The sequence below is a fragment of the Ananas comosus genome, linkage group 6 (genome assembly GCF_001540865.1).
Source record: "Ananas comosus cultivar F153 linkage group 6, ASM154086v1, whole genome shotgun sequence".
Lineage (NCBI taxonomy): Eukaryota > Viridiplantae > Streptophyta > Magnoliopsida > Poales > Bromeliaceae > Ananas > Ananas comosus.
Window position 1 is genome coordinate 12,128,415 of NC_033626.1, and position 25,322 is coordinate 12,153,736.

At 40.3% G+C, this 25,322-nt stretch overlaps 2 protein-coding genes across 2 annotated transcripts; both read left to right on the forward strand.

Annotated features, from left to right (window-relative positions):
• Positions 14,911-17,644, forward strand: LOC109711182 (F-box/kelch-repeat protein At1g74510-like). The gene is made up of 2 exons (XM_020234106.1): positions 14,911-15,118; positions 15,712-17,644. The coding sequence occupies exon 2, from the start codon at positions 15,799-15,801 to the stop codon at positions 17,074-17,076; it is 1,278 nt and encodes a 425-aa protein (XP_020089695.1). The 5' UTR covers positions 14,911-15,118; positions 15,712-15,798; the 3' UTR covers positions 17,077-17,644.
• LOC109711180 (RINT1-like protein MAG2) lies at positions 20,523-24,392 on the forward strand. Its single transcript, XM_020234104.1, has 4 exons — positions 20,523-21,006; positions 21,103-21,210; positions 22,100-22,200; positions 22,292-24,392. The coding sequence occupies exons 1-4, from the start codon at positions 20,718-20,720 to the stop codon at positions 24,137-24,139; spliced, it is 2,346 nt and encodes a 781-aa protein (XP_020089693.1). The 5' UTR covers positions 20,523-20,717; the 3' UTR covers positions 24,140-24,392.

A 25,322-nucleotide genomic window follows, 5' to 3' on the forward strand; every position in this document is an offset into this window, starting at 1 on the left:
AACAGGAGCATATCTCTCTCTCTCTCTCTCTCTCTCTCTCTCTCTCTCTCTCTCACAGGAGCATATCTCTCTCTCTCTCTCTCTCATCACACCTTTCCAACAAAAAAAAAAGAAGAAAAAAGCATGTGAGTGAGAGCCCCTCTCTCTCTTTAAGAGAGAAAGGTACCAAACTATTCAATTTTTTAAAAAATTTTAAAAATAAAATATTTAAACATCATTCTTAACCAACTTAAACTTTTAGAAAATAATGATTATTTCATAAATTTTAATATGGTATCAAGAGTAAGAAATTCTGAGTACGAGTCATAACAGACTCTTAGCATTATTTATTTCCTCCTATTTAATTTAAATCCACGTCATGGGCAAGTAAAAGCCTCGAGCCCAAACGTGCGGGGAGTGTTGAAAAGAAAAATATTTAAATACTGCTTTCTATCGATTGAAGATTTTAAAGAATAAATATAATTTAACATCGGATATAAATCATCAAATTCTTAGTCAATTATGCTATGTACGATTAGTCTCTCTCTTCTCTATTGTTTTTCAAGAAATACTAAGTCCACAATGCAAAAAAGATTATAGGATTACAATCCTTAATCCATAGATTGTAATTGTATTCCTAAAGATTCAATTTTTTTTTTTTCTTTTAGCAATTAAAAAATAATAGTAATAAGATCAGTGAAGAAATATAGACTTTTGGATAAGAGAGTTGTAGCATTACAACAAAAAAGTAATTGTAAAACTGGCATTGTCCTTATTTTTATGCATCAAAATATATGAAAAAGATTAACAAAGAGCTAGACACAAAATAGCAAATAGATGCCCCCTACAATAATGGACAAGGAAATCAAGTTTAGCACCTTTAAATATGAATAGATCTTAAAAGCTAAAATCTCGCTTAGATACTATATCATATGTACAAGATTATTTGATAAAAAAATAATTTTGAAAAAGCCTTCGTGTTCTTAAAACTAATCCCTCCATCAAGGCCCAGAACTTGAAATATTATTAAGAGTTCTATTTAATGAAAATAATAATAAATTTCCAACAGTAAAAAATCAAATTCTTTTCGCCCTTGTGGAAAATTATGGCGAGGGTGAGAGAGCACCCGAAGGTGACGAGAGAGATAGAGCAATGGACGGTGGTGAGCGCGAGAAAGCAGAGAACGGGGAAGGCGGCGCTGGTTACCAGGACCGAAGCCACAAAGGACCGACCCCACCATCGCCAAGGTCCCAGCAGAACGTGCGACGACAAAGGGATCATACCTGCCAACAATCGAGGCTCCTGTAGCTCCCGCGAGATAGGAGTTAAAGATCCAAACAACCTCGGACGCTCTACAGTCGAAGCCAGCACCGCCTACAAGAAGGTCAGCTGGGCTGACAAAGCCGGCATTGCATTAAGTCGAACTGTTTACTTCAAACATGAGGATTCCCACTGCAAAGAGAAGGCTTTAAATGTCCACCAACCTGAAGGCGCTTCAGAGACTGCGGCCTCAAATGCTCACGAACCAGAACCAGAAGGATCTCACCAACCTGAAGGCTTTTCAAGATCTGGGGCCTTTAAAGGCTCGGTTAATTTAGCCTACCAACCTGAAGGCTTGTCAAGATCTGAGGTCCTTATAAGTGGTGGTAAGGAGAGAAACCAGTACTCTGCAATCCCCCTTAAGCCCTTTAAGCTGACTTACAAGGAAGCTCTACTCTCTGCTCCACCTTTTTCTCGGCCGCCTCGCCACCTCACTTCCGCTAAGTCTTCATCCCCTCTCCCTGTCGCACCCGGCTTCGTCTCCTTCAAGGGTCGCTGTTTCAGGTGCCTGGGAAGGGATCACAGGGCTTCTCGTTGCCGCGACCCTGTTCGCTGTATCAAGTGCTTCAAATCCGGCGACCTTGCGAGAGCCTGCATGGAGCGCTTACCGATGCCTGTCTACCGATTCATGCGAGCACGCCCCTCCTACCTCAGTGTTTTTGTTCCCCTTTCTGACGATTTCACCGCCCGTCAAAATCGGCGCCGCAATGCTATCTTGGTCGATATCCTGCCCCCTGCGAACCTTGGACACTTCCCTCAAGACACTGTCGCCAACGAGCTCGCAAGCCGGTTTGGTGGATACTCCAATGACTTCCATGTCGCTCGTTATAGTGAAAGAGATTATGCTGTTTTTTTACCTGAGTGGGTTCCGGCGGAGCGACTCGTTCGTCGGGAAGTCCTCAACCTAGGAGCTTGCCGACTTCGTTGCTACCCCTGGAACCCCTACCACGGTGCTCGTCGTCCACCGCTGACCTACAAGGTCTGGATCCGCCTCGTTAGCCTACCCTACGAGTGCTGGTCGTCCAGGTCAGTGGGGGCGCTTGTAGGCGGCTTTGGTCGCTTTATCAGGCCGGACGATTTCAGCGCCAGGATGGCCGATCTCTCTGGTTATAGGTGCCTCATCGCGGTGAACCATCTCTCCGACATACCGGAAAATCTGGAAATCACCTTTGGAGACCTGTCGATTTCGGTGCCCATCCAGATTGGGCGCTGGGATCGCGCTGATGCCATCGGACGCGGCAACCAGCCTAACGAGCGCTCCGATCAACATATTCCAGACGAGCCTGCCAGAGACCTCCATGCTACCAGATCTGACAGAGGGAGATGCTCCTCCGACGGCGGTGACTCAAACTCCGACGCCTCTTGGATTTCCTCAGAGATTCGCGATCATCGGCGTGGGCGGGCCCTCCCTATCATACGCGATGCTGACCTCCAACTTGGTACTCTGCAGAGACCCTCCGACGGTCATGGCCACTCAGAGGAGTATATCCGAGGGCGTCGATCGTCGGCCGGCGGATCTTTGAGCTCTGACGCATCGCCGGTGATCGTCGGGAAGTGCGACGAAACGATGCTAATTTCAAATTGCACCGCTGCTGACGCTGATCTGGCTGCACATCCCATCGTGGGTGGGGTACGAGGAGTCAGCTTGTCAGGCGGCGCTTCTCGGTTCGGGTTTGCTTCGGTGATCTGTCGCTCTCCGGCATTCATGATTACTCTTCGACCAGGGGTGGAAGGCTCACGGCTTGGGTCTTGGAGCCCTCACCCAGACAGGATGAAGGCAAAAGGGAGGTATGACATTTATTTCATGCCTGGGGAATACCGAGGCGGCATTAACTTGGAGATCGGATTATCCTCCTCGACACTCGGGCTTGGGACGATCTCTGACAAGCAACAGCCTGGTTCGAGTGTACGCAGGAGGCTGGGGCCAGTTCCGCTGGTCTCGGACCGTTATGGTGGAATGGGCTTGCTGGGGCCAGGTGGACCAGGGCTGATGTTGATATACTTTTGGGAGCCTTGCAGCCTCATCTTATTAGTCAACTGGGGCCCATTGGGGCCTACCACCTTCAAGTTTCGTTCCAGTCACGGCCCCAGCCGACCCCTTACTACTTCGGGCCCCCCTGCTGTTTTTTATTATCAGGGGCCCGACTCTCTCAACTATGGCGACTTTAAGTACTTTACTCCAGAAGTCGTAGGCCTTAGTGGTTTTCTTGGTGGATCTCTCTTTTTTGCGGAACCCCCCGATGCTTTGGTGTCGCTGGGGCCCGATGGTGATTTCAAGTACTATCCCTCTGTGGCCATGGGCCACAGTGGGTTGGGTGGATCGCTTCAAAACTCTGGCCCCCCTGGAGATCTTCTCCCCCGCGGGCTGACACCTCGAGGCGCTCGATGCGAGGGACCTAGGACCCACGTAGACACCGTTGGCTCCCTTCTCAGGTTCGATCCCACTCTCCTCTGGACACCTCCCCCACCCCTCACTTCGGCTGGGCCGGTGACACGAGGCGACGTGCCAGTCCCCGGTAATTCTGATACAACCGATACCCTTCTTAACTGGCCGAGCGGAGCAGAGTCAGGTGGAGGTGTCGGCCCATGTAGGACCAAGACGAGAGGAGGGGACGTGCCATTCCTTGTTAACACAGATGCAACCGATAACCTTCTTAACTTGTCGAGCGGAGCTGAGTTGGGCGGAGGTGTCGGCCCAGGTACGACCGAGATGAGGGGCGTGATAAGATCCAGCCCACGCCTGACGGCCTCGGCGAAAGTGTCGGCAATGGAACGGGCTAAGAGCAGGAAAGCGCTACGCCTGGAGGGTGTAGTTTCCAGCTCAAGGACCCCAGATCGACAATGGAGCACCAAAAAGGTACTGACGAAGGCTGCCAGCTGCGGGGTGAAGCTCAGTGGGAACGATGCTGAGGAGCTCCGCAAGTTCCTCGTGCGCGGGTGATCGGGAGTCAGATGGTATCCTCGAGGAGGGGCCTTTTGTGGGTGATATTGTCTCTCATGTTTAACATAATTTCTTGGAATGTCCGTGGTCTTAATGACCCAGTCAAGCGTCGTGCTGTCAAGTCGGTCGTGTCTAAGCACTTTTGGTCGGTGGTGTGTTTCCAAGAATCAAAAGTAGAGTCGGTGTCGAGATCTTTTCTTCGCTCTTGTTGTGGTTCAAATTTCGATAAATGCCAATTTATTCCTGCTAGTGGGGCTTCGGGCGGTTTAATTACTTGTTGGAATTCTAAAAACTTCTTATGCACGGAAGTCCTAGTTCGTGAACGCTCGCTCACAGTCAACTTGAAACATGTCACTAGCGGGAAGACCTTCTTCCTTTCAAATGTGTACGGGCCACCGACGTGGGAAGGGAAAGAAGAGTTTTGCTCGGAACTCCTCTATCTCAGCGGGTCCTGTTTAAACAGCTGGGTGATTTGCGGGGACTTTAACCTTACCAGAAATCAAGCAGAACGAACCGGAAATCCTTGGTCGGGTCGAGCAATGTCCCTGTTCTCTGACCTCATCTCAAATCTCCAAGTAATCGATCTGCCCATCTCGAACCAAAAATACACCTGGTCAAACATGCAGCGTTCACCAACTCTGGCAAAGCTGGACAGATTTCTCGTATCAACGGAATGGGACCAAATCTTTCCGCACTGCAGGGTATCAGCGCTGCCTAGGATTACATCTGACCATACCCCGATCGTACTAAATATTGGAATCGGCCCCAAACCACGGAGATTCAGATTTGAGAAGGTCTGGCTCACTAAGGAGGACTTCTCGGAAAAGGTCCCAACATGGTGGAACGAAGTCTCCAATAAGGGATCGACATTACTCACACTAACTGCTAAACTCAGACACTGCAGAGTAAGAATGAAGGAGTGGTGTAAGACGAACTTTCATAGCATCTCTAATGCTATAAAGTGCATTCATGATGAAATCCGAGCTATTGACCTCCTAGAGGAGCAAAAGATCCTGCCGCAGGAAGCCCGGGATAAAAGGATCGAGCTTAAAGCACAACTTCAACTAATTCTTAAGGAGGAAGAAATTCTCTGGAAAACGAGAGCGAAACAACATTGGCTTAAGGAAGGCGATAACAACACTAAATTTTTTCATGCCGTGGCAAATGGGAGAAAGCGCAACAACGCGATAGAATTTGTTGAAGACGACGCCGGAAGAGCTATCCACAACAATGACCAAATGAGATCCTATTTTTTCCATTCCTTCAAACGTCTTTTTGGCCAGGTGGAGGAGGATCCCTTATCGGTTGGAGATTGGAGCGATCTGTATCACACGGACTTGCTTTCTAACCCGGATTCCATTACTAGTCCGTTTACTCTCGAAGAAGTTAAGAAAGCTACTTTCCAACTGGGCAGTGAAAAGGCACCGGGACCGGACGGCTTCCCCCTCATCTTCTTCCAGCATTTCTGGGAGACGGTGAAGGAGAATATTTACAATATTTTCACCGATCTCCAGAATGGCACCCTCAACACGGCCCCAACAGACTACGCATACGTATGTCTTATTCCAAAAAAGGAAGGGGCGTGTAGAGCTAACGACTTTCGACCGATTTGTCTCATGAATGGAATTCAGAAGATCATCTCAAAAGTACTGGCAAATAGACTTGCGACCATTTTACCGAAGATCATCTCCCCAGCACAAGCGGCCTTTTTGAAGGATCGTCTCCTAGCTGATTCGTTCGTTACGGCGAGCGAGCTTCTCAACTGGTCCGCAAAATCGGGAAAGGAGTGTGTTAGCATCAAGGTGGACTTTGAGAAGGCGTACGACAGTGTCAGATGGACCTTTGTGAAAAGCATTTTGAGGTGGTTAGGGTTCAGCAACAAATGGTGGTCCTGGATCGAACAATGCATCTGCAACGCTAAAATCGCCATCTTAGTTAATGATGAGCCGACAACGTGGCTGAAAACAAGGAAAGGGCTTAGACAAGGCGACCCGCTCTCTCCCTATTTATTCATCTTAGTGGCCGACAGTCTAGCTAGGATTACGGAAGCAGCCAGGAGTAACAACTTGCTGAAAGGAATAGGCCCGACCGCCGACTGTCAAACATCTATCCTCCAATATGCGGATGACACACTTTTTTTCTCGGAACCAAAGAAATCGGCGATGCGAAACCTGAAGTTCCTATGGAAATTGTTCGAGTGGGCCTCGGGCCTAAAGATAAATACGAACAAAACGGAACTTTACTATCTGGGCCCCGATACAAGCAGAGCCAATAGACTTGCAGATATTTTAGGATGTAAGGTAGGCAACCTACCATTTCGATACTTGGGGTTGCCGCTTCATATCAAACCCCTTCGAAAGGAAGATTGGGGTCCGATCGTTAGCCGAATTGAGACGCGCATCGAAGGTTGGAAGGCTAAACTTCTCTCTTATGGGGGACGGCTAACCTTGGTTAACTCGGTGCTCTCAAATTTACCTCTATTCTTCTTTTCAATCTTCAAAGCTCCACAATGGGTACTAAAACGCATTGAAGCTTTGAGAAGATCTTTCTTTTGGAGAGGGTGCTCCAAAATTTCAGGGGGTTCATGTCTTATTGCCTGGGGGTCGCTATGCAAAAGTAAGAAAGAAGGGGGATTGGGGATTAAAGAAATGGAAGCTATGAATTTGGCACTCTTATCCAAATGGTGGTGGCGCCTCTTCAAGGAGCCGCAGTTGCTGTGGGGAAGGCTGATTAAAGCTCTATACTACAACAGACGAAGGCCGTTACATGAGGGTAGAAGGTTCAAACCTTATTCACAGTGGTGGAAAAGTGTGATGAAATGTCGGGATGCCTTCAAGTGTGGAGTATCGTACAGGTTGGGGGACGGGAAAAATGTGTGGATGTGGTCAGACATTTGGATTGAAGAAACCCCTCTAAGTACCCGGTTCTCAGGATTATTCTCCAGAATTGTGAACAACAAGGTCACGGTTGCGCAATGTTGGAACGATAAAGGGTGGAGATGGCGTTTCATCGGAAGGGGTCTCGCACTAGCTACAGATGGTGACAGACGTCAACAGTTTGGATTGCTAAAAAACCTACTTTCCAACCTTTCTCCTACGAACAGTACGGATATCGTGGAGTGGCGATGGAACAATGACCGAAAGTTTACAGTTAAGTCTATGTACGATTTCATCACCGACGCAGGCCAACGAGACCCAAGTTGCATACATATCTGGAATTTAAAAATCCCAACCAAAATAAAAGTATTCATCTGGATTCTACTTCGTAAGAGACTACTTACGGCCGATAGATTAATCCGCCGAGGGTGCCCGGTGAATCCGTACTGTATTTTCTGTGCAGTCGCATTGGAGGACTGTGACCATCTTTTTTGGGAATGTGTCTTCGTCAGATATCTCCTTCTGTTGGCGGGGAGTTCGATTACTTGGGAGCCTGACATTTGCGATGTCAGGAGCTTATGGTCGCGGACAGCTAATTTCCCCATTGCTCGGCCCAGAACGATAAGCCTCACACGTCTGGCGGCGATCTGGTGGGTCGTCTGGACAGAGCGCAACAATATTATATTCCGGGATGTGGCTACGAACGCTGATCGAGTTGTGGAACGGGTCGATTCGTTGAGGAAAGACTGGACTGAAGCGCTTGATCGGTGAACGCGCAAGCAGCCGAGATATCGACTTCAGGAATACTCGCTTTCTACCTTGCCTTTTTTTGGGTTACTCTTCTGTACTATCCGTTGGTGTGGTTTTTTGTTTTTCATTCTTCTCGGTCCTTTGTTTTGTTCGTTTTCTTTCTAGATTCCTCGCTCGCTTAGGAGGCCTTAGTTGCCTTCATTTTGTACGCTAAATTCATTTTCCTTAATGAATGAAGCAGGTAGCTTGCTACCTATTTTCTCAAAAAAAAAAAAATAAATAAATTTCCAACAACTACTTCTTATAAATTAAACAATACTAATTTTTATACAATTAATTTTATGGCGCATGATTTGTGTGCACAGATCATTTAAATGTTATAAACATATTTTTTTTCATGAAATTATGTTTTAAAAATATTTATCGTCAAACATTAAGCGCAGTTTGTGAAATGTTGAGGGGTTTATCCGACGCGACTAATAATAAAAAATAAAAAATTTTATTGGTTCTTAAACGAGCACAGAGTTTGTACTAAGAGGGTGTCATTATCATTAGTTGTCATCTACACTCACCATTTTCCATTGGTCGGGAGACTTTGTCGAATCAACGGTGACGTAGTACCCCACCATTAATTGGAACCTTCTTATTAGAAAAATAAAAAGAAAAAAAAATAAGTGGGTTGGTGTTATCGCGACTTTAGGACTCATCTTCTATAGGAAAAATGATAAATAATTCTCACCTAGATCCCACCATTTTAGGCTTTTGTTAAACTTATTAGTGGATTCACACGAGTAATCAATGAAAAATGCTAACTAATGACCCCAATATTTGTTACTAAAAGAGGAAAAAAAAAAGATACAATTGGGTTTTTCTTACCCCTTGGCCCTTGTAAAATCCATTAGACAATATAAGTCCTAAGTTTGAGGTGCGCATGCGCGATAATCCAATATAGTCGCGCATGAAATAGCAATTAAAAGAATAAAAGTATATAAATCATTTTATCTTATACCAGTTAAACATAATCTTTTCATCCATCTAACATTCGATGAGTTAAATGCTCTATCGATATGAAACTTCGAGAATTGCGATTAAACCTAACTAAAAGTGTGAGAACTATCAGAACAATTCATCCAAGATAGATAGATTAAACAAATCGTACGTCGATCAAATACGAAATTATTGGACCTGATGATAGAAGCAAGGTAAAAGAAGCTTTTCATTTTTCTTTTTTTTGTTTGTTTTTAGTAGTGGAATGGGCACTCTGTATCCATAGTCCAAAAGAAACTTAGATCGATGCTTCGAATTAGTATACAGTTACTATGCCTCTTCTATTTATTTATGTATATGAGGATTGAGATATTGTATATATCCTTCTTTTTCCAAATATCACCATCAACTGAGATTTTCATTGTACTGTATGCTTCTGAGGATGATAATGTAGCCAACTCATCTTTATCATATCGAAGTAGATTGTTTGTCCTGCCTTTTCTTGTGACATCCATTGTGAAGTTTGGAAAAAATGACATGATATTTTTATTTTTATTTCTTGCTTTTTGACGCGAACCGAGTTCTCCGAACTGTTGACCGAGTCAAACAGTTGATCGGATCAAATGTGCCTACTGATTGTTGGATTGGCTCTTAAATTGACCCTCGAGTGCGCCTAGGGATGCAAACGGGGCGGATCTGAGTGCGGGAGCCCCGCCCCGCCTCCCGCCCCGCCTAGCAAAATTTCGTTCCGCCTCCCGTCCCGAATCCGTAACGAGTTAAAAAATACATCCCATAATCCGCTCCGCCTCGTAACCCGCCTCCCGCTAGCGCCCCGAATTCGCTCCGCCAACTAATATTTTTTATAAAATTATAATATTATTAATATTTTATAAAATATAAATTAATAATTTTTAATAATATTATATATATAATTTAACAATATCAATTATAAAAATAAAAAAATCAATCACAATTCAAAACAAAATTCAAAAATTTCAAATACATTAGAGATGCGAGTACTAACTTATTTATATTTTGAACTTTTTTTTANTTTTTGTAAATATATTATTTTTTAGGGACATTTTCTTAAAATATAAACGGTTTTCGAGGTGGATTCAGGGTGGATCATGGCGGGGCGGATTCGGAGCGGGTCAAAATTTCTTCCGTTTTCTGCTCCGAATCTGTTTATTTTCTTCCATTTACTGTCCCCGTCGGAACGGAACGGATCGGAACATGAGCTCCACCAACCCGAATTCATTTGCATCCCTAAGTGCGCCTTGAGATCAGACAATTAAATTAACAAGGGATCGACTCAATCCGGTTCTCTCTCTATATGTAAAACTGAACTGAACGTAAGCTTTAAGAAACAGACTTGACTGAAAGCGTCAAATTGATTATATTTCACAAATATTCAGAATTTATAGGATTTAAGCACTTCACTAGATTTAAACCTAGAGAAAGCTATAAATATTGGATACAGAAAGGGTACAAGTTATCCCTAGAAATCCGTAAATGTTAAAATTGGAAAGAAATTAAAAATGCCGCAGTCTCTTGTTCGTGTAAAAGATTTTTATTGCAGGCGCGTTTCTTCCATTCATAGTAACATGTCGTCCGCTTTTGGTTATCGGGTGGTTTTTTTATTATGAAGGATATTTTGGCCACATTCTTTACTTTTCGTGCTGCACTTGGGTGAGCTGATTACTAGTTATGAAATTTTTTAAGAGGCTTCTAATTTCTTTCGTTTAAATCTCGTTTATTAAATATCTAACATTTCCCTTCGGCTTTTGGTATATCATGTGTCATCTTTCGATTTATCCATATCGGCTAGCCACGTGGAACGAATCGTTTATCATAGGCCACTATTTTTTTTACGCCAATTTGTTTATTTTTTAAAATTTTCCAAATATGCCATGTTTGTGGAAGCAATTCCCAAGTCCCTTGCTTTCTCCTTCGCCCACTATAATAGTTCAAGTAATTAAAAGTTGATGTGATTGATTGTATATAATAAATTTAATTTATAAATATTGTTTGTCTTAAGAGTTAAATTATACTTTTGGGTCCTCAAATTATATCTTGCGTTACACTTTATTATCAAACTTAAATTTATTATTATAACTTTTCGTTCACACTTTATTATTTATTACAATTAAAAGTTATATTTTAATTTATTTAATTAAATATTAATGAGTCTGTAATATAAAAGTGATACAATAATATCGTGATTAATAACGTGATAAAAACAACACGTCAATATTTAGTCAACTAAATTGAATCGTAGAATTTTCGACTAAAAATTTACACTGAATAAAAGTTTGAGAACTAAAGCATTACAAGTCTTACAGTTTGCGGATTAAAAGTGTAATTTATGCAAAAAAAAAATTGATAATTTGTTTTCCATTTTTTTTTTTATAAATGCTCATTCAAAAAAAAGAAAAAACCAAAAACAAAAAAAAACTACGTTTCCATATAATGGTGGACGCTTGATGTGGACAGTGGACCCAACGAGCCAAAAGTCCACGGCCTAAGACTCAGCTTGGTGGGCCCACCAAAGCATTATGGGCCGTCCATTCCTTCAATCAAAAGGGCCCACCGTCGATGGGCCCCTCCTCGTGATCCCGGACCACGGCGTAGCTGGCCGTAGACCCGCCCGGTTTTTCCCCTTTTTAATTTTACCTAATATTATTGCCTACACCAAGTGCACCATGTAAGCCATATACAAACCAATAGCTTACCTAATAAAGCCTTGCAAAGCTCAAACTCAAAACCATGCGTAACATAAAAATATTGTAAAATATCCGTAATTCTTTAAACACTATGCCACAAAAATCGTTGTTTTTAATATTATTTACGCAAGCATGCAATACGATATCAGAAGGTAATGAGTTTCTAGTCTGACAAAACTTCTAGTTTTAATAAATTTTCTTCTATTTTATTAATTGTCTCTAACATAAGTGTCAAAGGATTTTATAGATGGTATTTGAGATTTTAAGTTCAAAGCATAGTCACTTCACATTTGTAGCTAGATTTTTAAATGAAACGGGTTGCATTTTGATTTGTACACTAATTTACTGATTTATCGAAAAGTGTTTGTGATGAGATATAATTTAGAGGATATTATATATACTAAAAATATTGTTCTATAACAAAATTAAATTTTTTTTTTCAAATTGGTTGGTTATTTCATACACACTATCATTTCTTTCAATTCTCAGTATTGAAAAAATATATATATACTTTTGAAGTTCTAAGAAGTATAAGGCTTCGTTTGGAATTGTGAAAAAATTACGTTATATGTGGTGAAAAAATACGATAAGAAAATACTTTGTTTGTTTTCATACATAATATTGTGCATATCGCGATGAATCGATTAGCGGTTTTACAGGATAAAGCAGAAGTACATCACTATATATTTTTACCTAAATTCTATTTTATTTAATAGCGTCAGACAAGTCTCAATACCAAACTGTGCCTAAAAAAAGTATACTAGGTACCTAAAGAAGTAATTAGATTAAGAGAAGATGATTAGGAGGTCCACCGATGATTTGGTAGACCAAGTCCATAGTGTAATTCCTCATCAATCCAACCCAGCGTTGTACGGGCGGATACATAGAAGCCAATAGCCAATCCTCACAACTTAGACATAATTGGGTTGGCACAGAGCTTTACTTTGATTATTATATTAATGAGGATAACTTAATTAAATTACGTACATAGTTAGCCACAGTTTAATACAGATTCTTATTGTACACATATATATATATATATATATACACTTTTTACGTCAATCAAAGTCGTAATTTTTCGAGGCCAATTACGTGTCAACTTCAATCTCCTTTCGCATAAATTAAAATTGAAAAGCCTCTGTGCGGAAAAATTATTCGTGTAACGTATGCTATCTATACATCTTGCGGATATAATTTAATTTATTACGCGGATCTTTCCATGCATATTTGAAGGAAAGTGATGGTAACCCATACAATTTTATAATATAATATATATATATTATATAAAATTACATTCATTTAAGTTAATGAAAAATGACAAAATTCACCAATGTTTTGACCTTGGTTTCCACGATACACGTGGAGGGGAGTTTCCCGGGAAAACGTTTTCCGTTACGGTAGTACATCACGATCGTATGAAGAATTTTGACCAATCAAACACACAAAAAAAAAAAAAAAAAAAAAAAATTCCTTTGTAACGAAAAGCATGCGAAAATATTAGTTAAGGAATCAATTTCAATAGAACTTATAAATAAAGTGTCTCTACATATTTTCATCATAATAAAAATTCTAATCGCATTGTTTACTTTTTTTTTTTTTTTCTCTCTCTCTTTGTTGTTGTTGTTAAAAAAAGTGTATGTAAAAAAAACAATTTAAAATGATGAATAACTTTATTTGAAAAGAATGTGATTCGAAAATGATTTACCTCTTCTTATTTCCTTATTTAATTGAGAAAAAGTAAACAATGCAAGTAAATTTTGAAGATGTGAAGTGATCAAATTTATCGTAATTAAAATTTCTCTCTCCCTCTCTCTCTTTCTATATATATTCTCTATTAGAAACTAGCTTTTTGGTAAATAAAATAGTATATTTTGATTTTCTCTGGTTTGGTGTATTAATAAAGGGAAATTTTAAAAAATCTTATGTAATTTTGCACTTTTTCATTTTAGTGTCTTGTGATTTAAAGTACATCAAGTTAGTACCCTGTGGTTTTGCACTTTCTCATTTTGGCACCATGTGGTTTAAAGTATATCAAGTTAGTACTCTGTGGCTTTATTTTTGTATCAAATTAATACATTGTGGTTGTATTTTTGTGTCAAGTTAGTACCCCGTTGTTTTATTTTTCTCTTAATGAAATATTAAACCACAGGATACTAAAGTGAGAAAGTGCGAAACCACAGAGTACTAACTTGATACACTTTAAATCACAGAATACTAAAGTGAGAAAAAGTGAAACTACAAGGGGGTATTTGAAGTTTTTCCCTTAATAAAAATAAGAACAGCTCATTAAATATAATAATAAATTAATATTTTTACAACTTACAGCAAAAGTGTAATTTGAAAAAAAGAAAAAAGAAAAAAAAGATGCTATATGATTTATAAAAATATTACTTTATTATTCTACTTAGCAATAAATTATTACAATAAAATAAAATGAAGTATGTGGGGGCGTTTGGATTGACGAATTTGTAGATTCAACATAAGTCAAGTGTAGTGGTGTTTGAGTTTCCCTGAAGTGTGATTATTTTTCTGTTGTTTGTTTTGACGTAACTCGTACCACTGAAAGTTAAATTCAATCACTTCTGCTGTTTGTTTTGATGTAACTTGGTGCTGGTAAAATTAATTTTTTGAGTTCCGTTGTTTGTTTTGATGTAAGTAAGTGGATCCCATTATCTCCTAAATATAGTAATAAATTTATCAATATAAAATTTAACCTATTATATAATTAAATTTTTTATTATTATTTAAAGATAATCTTAATTTATTATAAATAAGGTAATTCTAACCCATTATAAAGAAAGTAGAGTTTAGGTTTTACTGTTTAATAAATTGTTTAGAGCAGGTTGAGTGTGGTGGAAGTCGAGTTCGGTACTTTAGAGCCGGAAGTCGAGAGTAGATGAAGTGGAGCTCTAACGTAACTTGAATTACATTATATTTTTTACTTACACCAAAACAAATAACGGAAGTGATGGAACTTGAGTTCCATCACTCCACTTACCCCAAAACAAACGGGCAAACTGCAGTGGGATAAGTTAAAGTTTTTTTTAGTAAAATAATTTTATAAATAAATTATCTGAAATATATAGTAAGTACGAAATTTATAAAAAGAAAATAAAAAAATAAACGGACGCTGGGAGCGGGGACTGAAATGGTGGGACCCACATCTACTCATTGAAAGGAATTTTTAATTATTATTTATATTTATTAAAAAAAAGAAATCTAACTAAATTTTGACGACATAAATAAAAAATTATTTTAATAATTTATATTAAAAAAAAATGCTGCGAGGGATGGGGGAGAGAGAGAGATAAAGAGGGGGGCGAAAACACCCACCGAAGCATCAAAGCGAAGCTCCAATTTTTTTTTTTTTAATTCTTTTTTTGAGGAGAAAAATCGAAGGGACGAAGGAGAAGAGGAAGAGGGGGAGCAACAAATCGAGTTATAGAGAATGGAGAGGTGAATTTTTTTGGGGAATAATAAAGGAGATAATTGTAATAATAATAAATCGAAGAGAGAGTGCTCTTCCTCCTCTATATCCACTCGTAAGTCTCGCCATTTTTTTTTTACCGTATTTTTGCTAGAAATTTTTGTGTGATTTGGTTGAGATCTCATTCTATTTTGTCTCTGGAAGTGGTTTTGGGGGAAAAGGAAGGACTTTTCGTGTTTTTTTTCTAAAATTTTTTATCTCGATGTGGGGATTTTTGTTTAGATCTTTGGTTCCGTGGGGATTGATGTTGTGGGAGGAGAAAGATTCTGGAGTATTTGGATTTATTGTTTGACAATAATGGAGAGGATCTGTTGGTGTTCCTAGGGTTTTTTTTTTTTTTTTAAAAATTCTACGTTTCCTTTTTTGGGTAGTAGTAGTTTTCTAAATTTTATAGGCAAAACCTAGGTTATACTGCACCTAAATCCATTGAAATTTTGCATTTCTATGGTAGGAGTTTTAGAGACCTCGAAAATTTTGATCTTTTTTCTTGTTTCCCTTTCCCTGATTCATGTTTTGGATTGAAAAGGAGTGCGTTTCGATAATTTTTGGATGTGATTTAGTGGCTTGTTTTATTTTCTGGTACAAAGTTAACAATTTGGGCTAGATGGATTGAAATAATTGATGCATCTTCCTCTTTTGCGCATCCAGATTGTGGATTTTGGGGTTTGATAGGGGTCGTTGTTTCGCCTCCTCCGAATTCTTGAGCTTCGCGAATCTGGTTACAAATCGGCCGATATGTTGGAGGGCCAATCTTGCTTGATCAGGGCATTGCCGAGCTCCTGCGAGCACGAATCCAAGTGGGTGTACATGACCTACCAGCTCCTCGAGATCACGAGCAACAAATGCCCGCCAAGTGCTGGATTTGATGAGCAAGATCACGCCTTTCTCCCCAAAAGATTGAAATTGCCGAAGAATTCAGATCCCCTGGCAGATCAGTCTGATTGCCAGGGCAATCATGGTGGCGGCAGCCGCTACTCTGATTCGACCTCCCTTATCAATCCTATAGGCCGCGACAACTCTATTAATTGTCTACTCCGTTGTTCGCGCTCCGATTATGGAGCCCTAGCTTGCCTTAACCGAGGCTTCCGGTCACTTATTCAGAGCGGCGAGCTCTACAGGTTACGGCGCCAATTAGGGATTGTCGAGCACTGGGTTTACTTCTCGTGCAATGTCCTCGAATGGGAGGCGTATGATCCAAACAACGGGCGGTGGATGACCCTCCCCAGGATGCCCCATAATGAGTGCTTCATGTGTTCGGATAAGGAGTCGCTAGCGGTGGGCACTGAGCTCCTTGTTTTCGGAAAAGAAATCCTTTCTCATGTAGTGCATAGATATAGCATTCTAACAAACTCTTGGTCTCCTGGTATTGAGATGAATTCTCCTCGGTGCTTGTTTGGATCAGCTAGCCTTGGAGAGAAAGCAATTGTAGCGGGCGGTACAGACGTTTTCGGGAATATTTTAAGCTCCGCGGAGCTGTACAATTCTGAGATTCGAACTTGGGAGACTCTTCCCAGCATGAATAGGCCTCGGAAAATGTGTTCTGGTGTTTTTATGGACAGGAAGTTCTACGTGATTGGCGGAATGGCTAGCAACACAGAGTTGCTAACTTGTGGGGAAGAGTTTGACTTAGAGAAGGGTACTTGGAGGGTCATACCGAACATGTCCAACGGGCTTAATGGGCCTATGGGCGCACCCCCTCTTGTTGCGGTTGTTAATGACGAGTTGTATGCCGCGAGCTATGCAGAGAAGGAGGTGAGGAAGTATGATAAAAAGAACAATAGTTGGATAACCTTAGGGAAACTGCCGGAGAGACCAGATTCGGTGAATGGCTGGGGAATCGCATTTAGGGCGTGCGGGAATAGGCTTGTAGTGGTCGGTGGGCCGAGAGCATTGGGCGGTGGGATGATCGAACTCCATTCGTGGGTCCCAAGGGAGGGCCAGCCGGAGTGGGACATGATCGCTAGCAAGCACTGCGGGAGCTTCGTCTATAACTGCGCTGTGATGGGCTGCTGATTTTTTAGGGCTCTACTTGTGCAAAAAATTCATTTATTGAGGGGCACATAATACTAATTCTGCTTAATGGGTAATCTCTGCCTTATTTTTGATGTTTCAGATTTTACTCAACATTCGGTAGGCTCGCTTCCGTTCCTTGTTCTCTTGACCATTTATCTTTCTTTGTTCTTTTGCGCCATTTAATTTGGATCAAAGACTTTTAACTTCTTACTCTGTATTCTGTTGGAATGGGGATTTCTGAAGATAGATCATGCATTTAGCGGTGAATTGTAAAACGATGTATCCTCCATTTGTAGATTGTTATTCGATTCTAGATCAAGATTATAAACTTCTTAGCTGTACTGTTGTGCTATATCATTGTTGTCTGGTTTGTTGAGGGAAAATAAATGGTCGCTTTTATGTACTCCTTTTTGGCCACAGAATGTGGTCTATTAGTCATTGAACTTTTATCATATTTGCATCTTATGTTGCTTTGATGCCATCACGTCTCGGATTTGGTCATGTAAAATATTCAGTTGATTGTATTAAAAACAACAGTGACTTAAGGAGAAGTGATCATTTCTGTCAATTTAGCTAATGGTATTTCTGATTATTAGTAGTATTATGACTGGCTTGTCTGCTTTCTTTGTTGGAAGGGCTACATACGTATTTAATTTGTTTTGTTTTGTGTTGCTAATTTTCTGCGAAAAATGCATCATCCTTGTGGACGGCTGTGATGTTTAATTAAGGTGTCATAACTCCTTTGGAACATTTGCTTCCTCTCCAATCGACTTGTATTTTTTTATTTTATGTGCTTTTATTTTTGAGCTTACTATATGTGCTTTGTAATGTGTATTTCTAGTAGTTTGTGGGGGTACATTTTGCGTCTTAGTCGTCTATATCAATTGCTTATACTTTTTTTTTTTCCCTGAATGCTTTTGCTCGTTAGACTTACGAAATCGAAAGAAGACAAAATATTTTCTGCCAAGAATGAAACCAAAATCTTTGAATTCTCGTAAACTTCTCCTAACTTCTCTTCCTTTGTGCCCACTCATGTAGGGCACTACTGTCGAATTTCTTTATAAGTTTGTAATAAATATGTATTATAGAAAGTAATTCATGAATTATGCTTCGCTAAAGCGTCCAAGTAATACTGCAATTGATAACTTGTCGTGAATAGTGAAATTTTTAGATTCTATCAGAAGTTCTTTTTGCATTTGAGGAGTAGCGGTGCAGATATTTTAGTTCAAGATTGCGATTCAGTCGTCTGAAAATTTTATGTTTGTCAACTTTGCTGCTTCAAATGCTTGTTAGTATGGAAATGACCTTATACTGGAGTAGTTATCTTATGCGTCTACATGCTTCATAGAGTAACTGCTTATCTTGTTATTCTAGAAACACTGAACTGATAATGAATGGTCAAAAGAAATGTAAGTTTTATGATTCATTATCATGGTGTGTTTTGGTTCCTTCATCTGGTTATTTGGTCTACCAACTCAGCATCTCCGCGAATGCGGCTTTTTTAACTGCTTAGTGATTTCTATAATTTAGGCTTTTCCGGTCGCTTTTCTTTTTCAAACACAAAAATCTTTTTACTGCTGCAGTTTTGAGCTGTGCACAGCAGTTTTCTTTTTCTGCTTTCACTTTGTATGCTCAGTGGACTAAAAATCTGAGAACCAATCATCTAAAATGTAATTCTATGTGTCAGATATAGACAGCATATACGAATAGCGGAAAAACAAACAGTTTTGGCGCATCTACTGCTGCTTTGTATTCGCCGAATTCTTTTTACTGCAGCAACATTTTGCCGTTCCTTCGATGTTTACGGCGCGGCGGGAGACTCTTCTTCGCGCATTCACTGCTGGCACAGCAGGATGAATTGGCAGCTTCGGCAGTGCTTGAGCTGGAAGCGCTTGTTTGAAAAGTAAGCGATCGAGAAGTACTTCACTAATGTCACCTCTGAGCATTACAAAGTAGATTTTGGATTTTAAATTTTGAATTTTGAATTTTAAATTTAATTTGTTGCTTTTCGATTTTAAAAGTCGTCAAATTCGATTTGAATTTGAAAACATTTTAGAGTACGAAGAGAGAAAAAGGTGCGCAGTGAGTGGTGGGAGGAGGAGGGGGATCATTCCTGATTTTGGTGAACCGTACGTAGGGGACCGTAGAAGGGGAATGGGGACGAGAAAGGAACGAATCGCAGTCTTGGAAAAGCGTGCGCCCGTCCTATTGGTCCCCGCGACGGGTGGGGTCCGCATGAGTGGGCTGTGATTGGTCGGAATCTAAGGACCACGATTAAAAAGTACGTGGCGTTGCGGTACTTTCCCCCACCGCAACTTTTTTTATGCTTGTATACCCGTAGTCTGATTGATAGATATTCTTATCTACGAAAATGTTAGCTTGGTAGCTGCTAATCGGACTGAAGAAATGTTTCAAAATCCTAAAAAAGAAAAACATGCATATATATATATATATATATATATACCGGTAGTCTGATTGATAGATTTTCTTATCTCCGAAAGTGTAAAAAAAACATGCATATATATACCGGTAGTCTGATTGATAGATATTTTTATCTCCAAAAGTGTAAGAAAAATATGCATATATATATATATACCGGTAGTCTGATTGATAGATATTCTTATCTCCGAAAGTGTTAGCCTGCTAATCGGATTGAAGAAATGTTTTAAAATCCTAAAAAAGAAAAACATGCATATTGCCTGCTAATCGGATTGAAGAAATGTTTTAAAATCCTAAAAAAGAAAAACATGCATATTTATATATACATCTGCTTTTGCATGTTCAGATGGCATAGAAGAGATTTTTTTTCGTTTATTTTATTTAGAAATAAATTTAGCTGAAAATGTGAATCAACTAGGATTCGAACTTGGGTCTTGGGTACCAACAACCAAGCTTTTTTCCACTTGCTCTAAGAACGGTCAGTGCATAGAAGAGATTATATTGTAAGTGAATTGTTGCGATCTACATGTATTCTTGTTGATTTTTGGTTCAAAATCTCAATAGCTATTCGACCAAATCAAATTGAAAAATCTTAGGTCGAATCGGGTCAATCGAAAAAAGGGAACGTATTTTCAGACCCGACTAGGCCCAGTAGACCGGACCATACTCGGCCCAACAAGCACACGAAATAGTTTATTGGGAAAAAAATAATAAAAAAATAAAGGAAAAACTATGACTCGTTGTTCAATTGTTTGAAACTTCAGTAGGAGTTAAGTATTTACAGTCTTATTAAAATAATATATAATTACATATAATTTGCTCTGGAACCAAAAACACTTGCTTTTGTAATTATTGGCAATATCGAATATTATGCAACTTTAATCAGGGACATTTGAGATGTACTAAACAGTAAAATAAAACAAAATGTTGATTTTTACGTTATTATGGTAAATAATAATAATAATAATAATAATAATAATAATATAGAATATAGTGCTTACCGCTTAAACGGACGGCCGAGATTAACGCATCACTACTCTTCTAACCGGAAACTTCCGCCGTTATTTTCCTTCCCGCACGCTCTCGCTCACCTCCTTCCTCCTCCCTCCCGGCAACGCCAAACCCTAACCCTAACCCTAACCCGAATCCAACGTCTCCTCATTAGATCGAAGATATCCATGGCGTAAGGAGCGACGCGATCCATGGAAGCGGCCCCGGGGCTGCCCCGGCCTACCGATCTCACCCCCTCCATCCTCCGATTCCTCGCCGATGAGTTCCGCGCCGCGGAGGACCTCTCCAAATCGGCGGATCTCGAATCCGGGATCAGGGATCGGTGCGCGAATCTCGAGGCCGTCCTCGACGATCTGGGCCGCAGGCTCTCCGAGGCCGTCGCCGCGTACGCCTCCCACGCCGGGGAGGTCGAGGGGCTCCTCGGCAGGGTGAGGGAGGGGTTGATCGATCTCCGCGCCTCCGTATCCGAGTCCTCTCAAGGTTCGGTTTGATCGTTGCTTTTTATAGATAGAATTTGCGCTTTTGACTACTTCAATATACGGCGAGTTGTAATTGTGAGAAGGGCAATGGTCGTAGGTGTTGGAGAAGGGGATCGATCGGAGAGGAGCGAGCGGATCTTGCTAGAGGAGCTACCGGCGTTGGCGAAGGAGGTGGCGAGAGTGGAGACGGTCCGCGCGTATGCTGGTAATGTGCCAACTCATTTAGACTTATGCAGTGGATTTGCTGTTGAGTGCTTAATTTGTAACGAAGTTGATGAATCTGCGAAATGTGCTGCTTTTTGAATCCTAAATTTATCTTTCCTTTTTCAAGAAAGAAAATTTTTTAGTACAATCACAGTATCCAAAAAATAATGCATAAAAATTTAGACTTTTTATAGTTTTTGAAATTCTTAGTTCAAATTCAACAAAGGTAATTACCGGCGAGGGGCGACAGTGGTGGAGAAGGGAGGCCGACTTGTGTTTGCTTTCATTCGATCCAGGAATGAGGGGAATTGAACGCAGGGATAAGAAAACAGATGAATGTTTGATAGGCCATTATGAATAAATAAAGGGTCAAGCTGTTGGATATGCAACTATGGACAAATACGAACGTGCTAAGATCTTTTCACCAAACTAACAGTTTCAGAAGACCTATTTATACGTACCACAGAACTCATGTTGGTTTAAAGAGATATAATTCAGGTTGTAATTTTTGGTTGTTTCGCTTAGTGAAGATGCTACGATGCATAGATCAAATATTTTGGCTACCAATTTACTGAAACTTGAATCTGAAGGTTATTCTAATCTTTTTTTGGAAAAAACGGATCCTTTCCAACACAAATGTGTTGATTTTGCTTTTAGTTCATAACTGGATTTTTAATACTAGAGTTTCTGCTAGTTTGGCTTCAGATTCGGATACATTTATGCTTATGCAATATTCAAGTAAAGCTGTAGTATCTTCAACTTCACCTTTTATGAGTAACTTGTTTGAAAATTTCTCATCTTCTGACATTTCCTGTTTGCTTATTAGAGTTATGGATTGTAGTTTACTATCATGGATTAAATTTATTTATGGGAGGTTTTATCCTGCACAGAAACGGCATTAAAACTTGACAGCTTGATTGGGGATGTAGAGGACACAGTTTCTTCTTCTGTCGCAGGAAAACTACGAACTCATAATGCTGTTAATTCAGAGGTGCGAAATGCTAGATTGCAAAGGTGGAAACTCTATAATCACCAAGCTTTTATGCTTTTATTAACCGTTCACCTTTTCTCTTTATTCACAGGAAACTCGTCAAATGGCTATCAGCTTTCTCAAAGACATAGAGGACATATTGATTTCAGTTACTAAAACAAGGCCTCAATGGACTCGTCTTGTCGCGGCTGTGGACCACAGAGTTGACAGAGCTTTAGCTGTTCTAAGGCCACAAGCAATTGCTGATCATCGATCTCTTCTAGTCTCCCTTGGGTGGCCTCCTCCTTTAACTGGTTCAAATCTTCTAAATACGAATTCATCAAAAACAGCCGAGCTTTCAAACCCTCTATTTTCAATGAGGGGGGACCTTAAGAGTAAATACTCCGATAGCTTCCTCTCCCTCTGCTGCTTACAGGAACTGCAAAGACGGAGAAAAGCTCGACAATTAGAAGGATATAATCTTGAAACCCTAATTCGCCAACCATTGTGGGTTATCGAGGAGCTAGTGAATCCAATAGCCGTGGCCGCGCAACGCCATTTCTCTAAATGGGTTGAGAAACCTGAATTTGTGTTTGCTCTCGTGTACAAGATCACTAGAGATTTCGTTGATTCCATGGATGAGATATTGCAACCACTTGTGGACAAGGCCAGGCTTGTAGGATATAGCTGCAGAGAGGAGTGGATCTCGGGAATGGTTACTGCACTATCGCTATATTTGTCGAAGGAAGTATTCCCCAAGTATGTTGATCTTCTTCAGGAAAGCACATCACATGCTCGAGTAACATGGCTCAACCTTGTTGATTTGATGATATCTTTTGATAAGCGAACCCGGGCCCTGATAACTAATGCGGGACTGCTAATGTCTCTTAAAGAAGACGAGAATTTGCCGAGGATATCAGCTCTCTCTGTTTTTTGTGATCGCCCAGATTGGCTTGAGGTATGGGCGGAAATTGAAAAGGGGGAGATACTAGATAAGGTAAAATTGGCGATGCAGAATGAGAAAAGTTGGATTACAAGGATTCGAGGGGCTGTTCTCATATCCGGATCAGATGATTACAACTCTCCTGCTATTTCTGGTGCTGTTCTTCAAGGTGTATCTTTGTTAATCGACCGGGCTCGTCCTTTGCCCAGCATCATGCTTAGAGCTAGGTTCATCAGGTTGGCTCCTGCATCAATCTTGATGGAATTTGCTGATTGCATGCTCCATAGATGCCAAGAAGCAGAGGGCCTTACCGCTCTGGCAGATGATGATGCCCTAATTAAGGTTTCGCAGTGCATTAACGCAGCCAGGTACTGTGAATCAAACTTAATGCAATGGTGTGAGGATGTCTTTTTCCTCGAGATGGAAGCTTTACCGCCAGAATTTGGTGGGAAATGTATTTTCGACGAGGAGATAAACAAATTGAAGGAGTTTAGAGTGGAATGGGTTGATAAAATTTCAACCGTCATTTTAAGGGGATTTGATGCTCGATCACGAGACTATCTAAAAAACAAGAAGCAATGGCAGGACAAGTCAGAAGAGTTGGCCGTTTCAAGGATCATTGTCGGTTCTTTAGATTATCTTCAAGGTAAGATATCCAAATTGGAAGAGCACATAAATGCGTTGGACTTTATCACAATGTGGAGAACTGTAGCAGATGGGGTCGATCAACTTCTATTCAATGGAATTCTCATGAGTGGTGCAAAATTCTACAATGGCGGTGTGGAGAGATTAGGCGGTGATCTTAATGTGTTATTCGGGGTGTTCGCTGCGTGGTGTTTGAGACCTGAAGGGTTCTTTCCTAAGCTCTATGAGAGTTTCAGGATATTAAGGATGGATGAGAGTGCGCTCAAGGAAGGAATGTCGAAAGCGAAGGAGAGGTGGCTGAAGGAGAACGGCATAAGGCGCTTAAACATAGTAGAGGTCGAGAAAATAATGAAAAGTAGGGTCTTTCTGTGATGATTATCTCATTAATTTATCTGAAAAAGGTAGACGATAAACTAACAGTAGGTGTCTGTTAAGGAAAGAAAAAGAAAGAACTGTTTTATTGGAAGTTGTTGTAGTCAAATAGGGCTTCCCAAAAATATGATCTTTTTCTTATTCTTTTCAATTATATTCTGTTTTTGTTCTTATTTCCTTGAGGATGTAATTATTTGCAATAACAGATCGTCTTTTATGAGATTAATTGTTTAAGCTTCTCAATTTTTTGAAATGCTGTTTTTTCAGTTTGTTCCTGGTAATCTTTTGCAAACTCACTGTACAGGCACTTCTTAGGAGATGTTGCTGCTCTTTTCTTGGCTATGTATGTTATCTTGCAATAGTTTCGCATGCCCTCTGCTTCTTTCACTTCGTGTCATTTTGATTGTGTACTCTCTGAATATTGTTTGACTTGCTGATATATCCGCGAACATTATACGCCACCTTATCTTTGCTAGATTTGTCGGCATCTTATTATTCAGCTGTATTTTCATTAAACAAACAGTTTAAATCACTCGGGGAAAATTTATTTTATGCCATGTTGTCTAAACCAAACTATTACATTAATTTGATCTGGAGTTACCAGAATTTTGTGAATCAAGAGACAACTTCGAATCTGAGAAACTGCAAAAAGTACATCTTAGAAATAAGAGTCTTTCTATAGTTCGTACACTCTCTTGTAATGCATAAAGTGCGATCCAAGTAGTAGTTTTAGAAGAACTAACTGTACTAACAGAGTCTTTCGACAATACCATAAATAGCATCAAATTAGAGTTTCTATATTTGAGCCTCAAGAGTCTTTTTTACTCTCCACTACTACAGAAGCAATAAATTTTTTTCTATCGTGTTTGTTGACAATAGATAAGCTAAACGAATAGGATAGAACGAGAGACGGACTACTAAAAATCCAGTAGGCTTCCTGTTGTGGCGTCGACCCACATTCGCCGCGAGATCGATGGATCACCAGGTGAAGGACCACAAAATCTTGCAATGGTCCATACAGAAAGATTTTTCTTTTAACATTGTGTGCTCAGATATGCTTAAAAGTTCCCTTTCCCCTGCAACAAAAAGATATGGAGAAGGCATAGGTCAATCTCATAATGTTGGCTGCTTTGGTTTGCAGATCATATCTCTGTTCATACTTGCTTTGGATCTATTTGGAGAA

What these genes read in the sequence shown, in the direction of transcription:
- LOC109711182 (XM_020234106.1), top strand. Translation starts at nt 15,799, where the DNA reads ATGTTGGAGGGCCAATCTTGCTTGATCAGGGCATTGCCGAGCTCCTGC.
- LOC109711180 (XM_020234104.1), top strand. Translation starts at nt 20,718, where the DNA reads ATGGAAGCGGCCCCGGGGCTGCCCCGGCCTACCGATCTCACCCCCTCC. An exon ending in GACGGTCCGCGCGTATGCTG is followed by an intron (nt 21,211 to 22,099) that starts GTAATGTGCCAA and finishes TATCCTGCACAG; the next exon opens with AAACGGCATTAAAACTTGAC. An exon ending in ATAATGCTGTTAATTCAGAG is followed by an intron (nt 22,201 to 22,291) that starts GTGCGAAATGCT and finishes CTTTATTCACAG; the next exon opens with GAAACTCGTCAAATGGCTAT.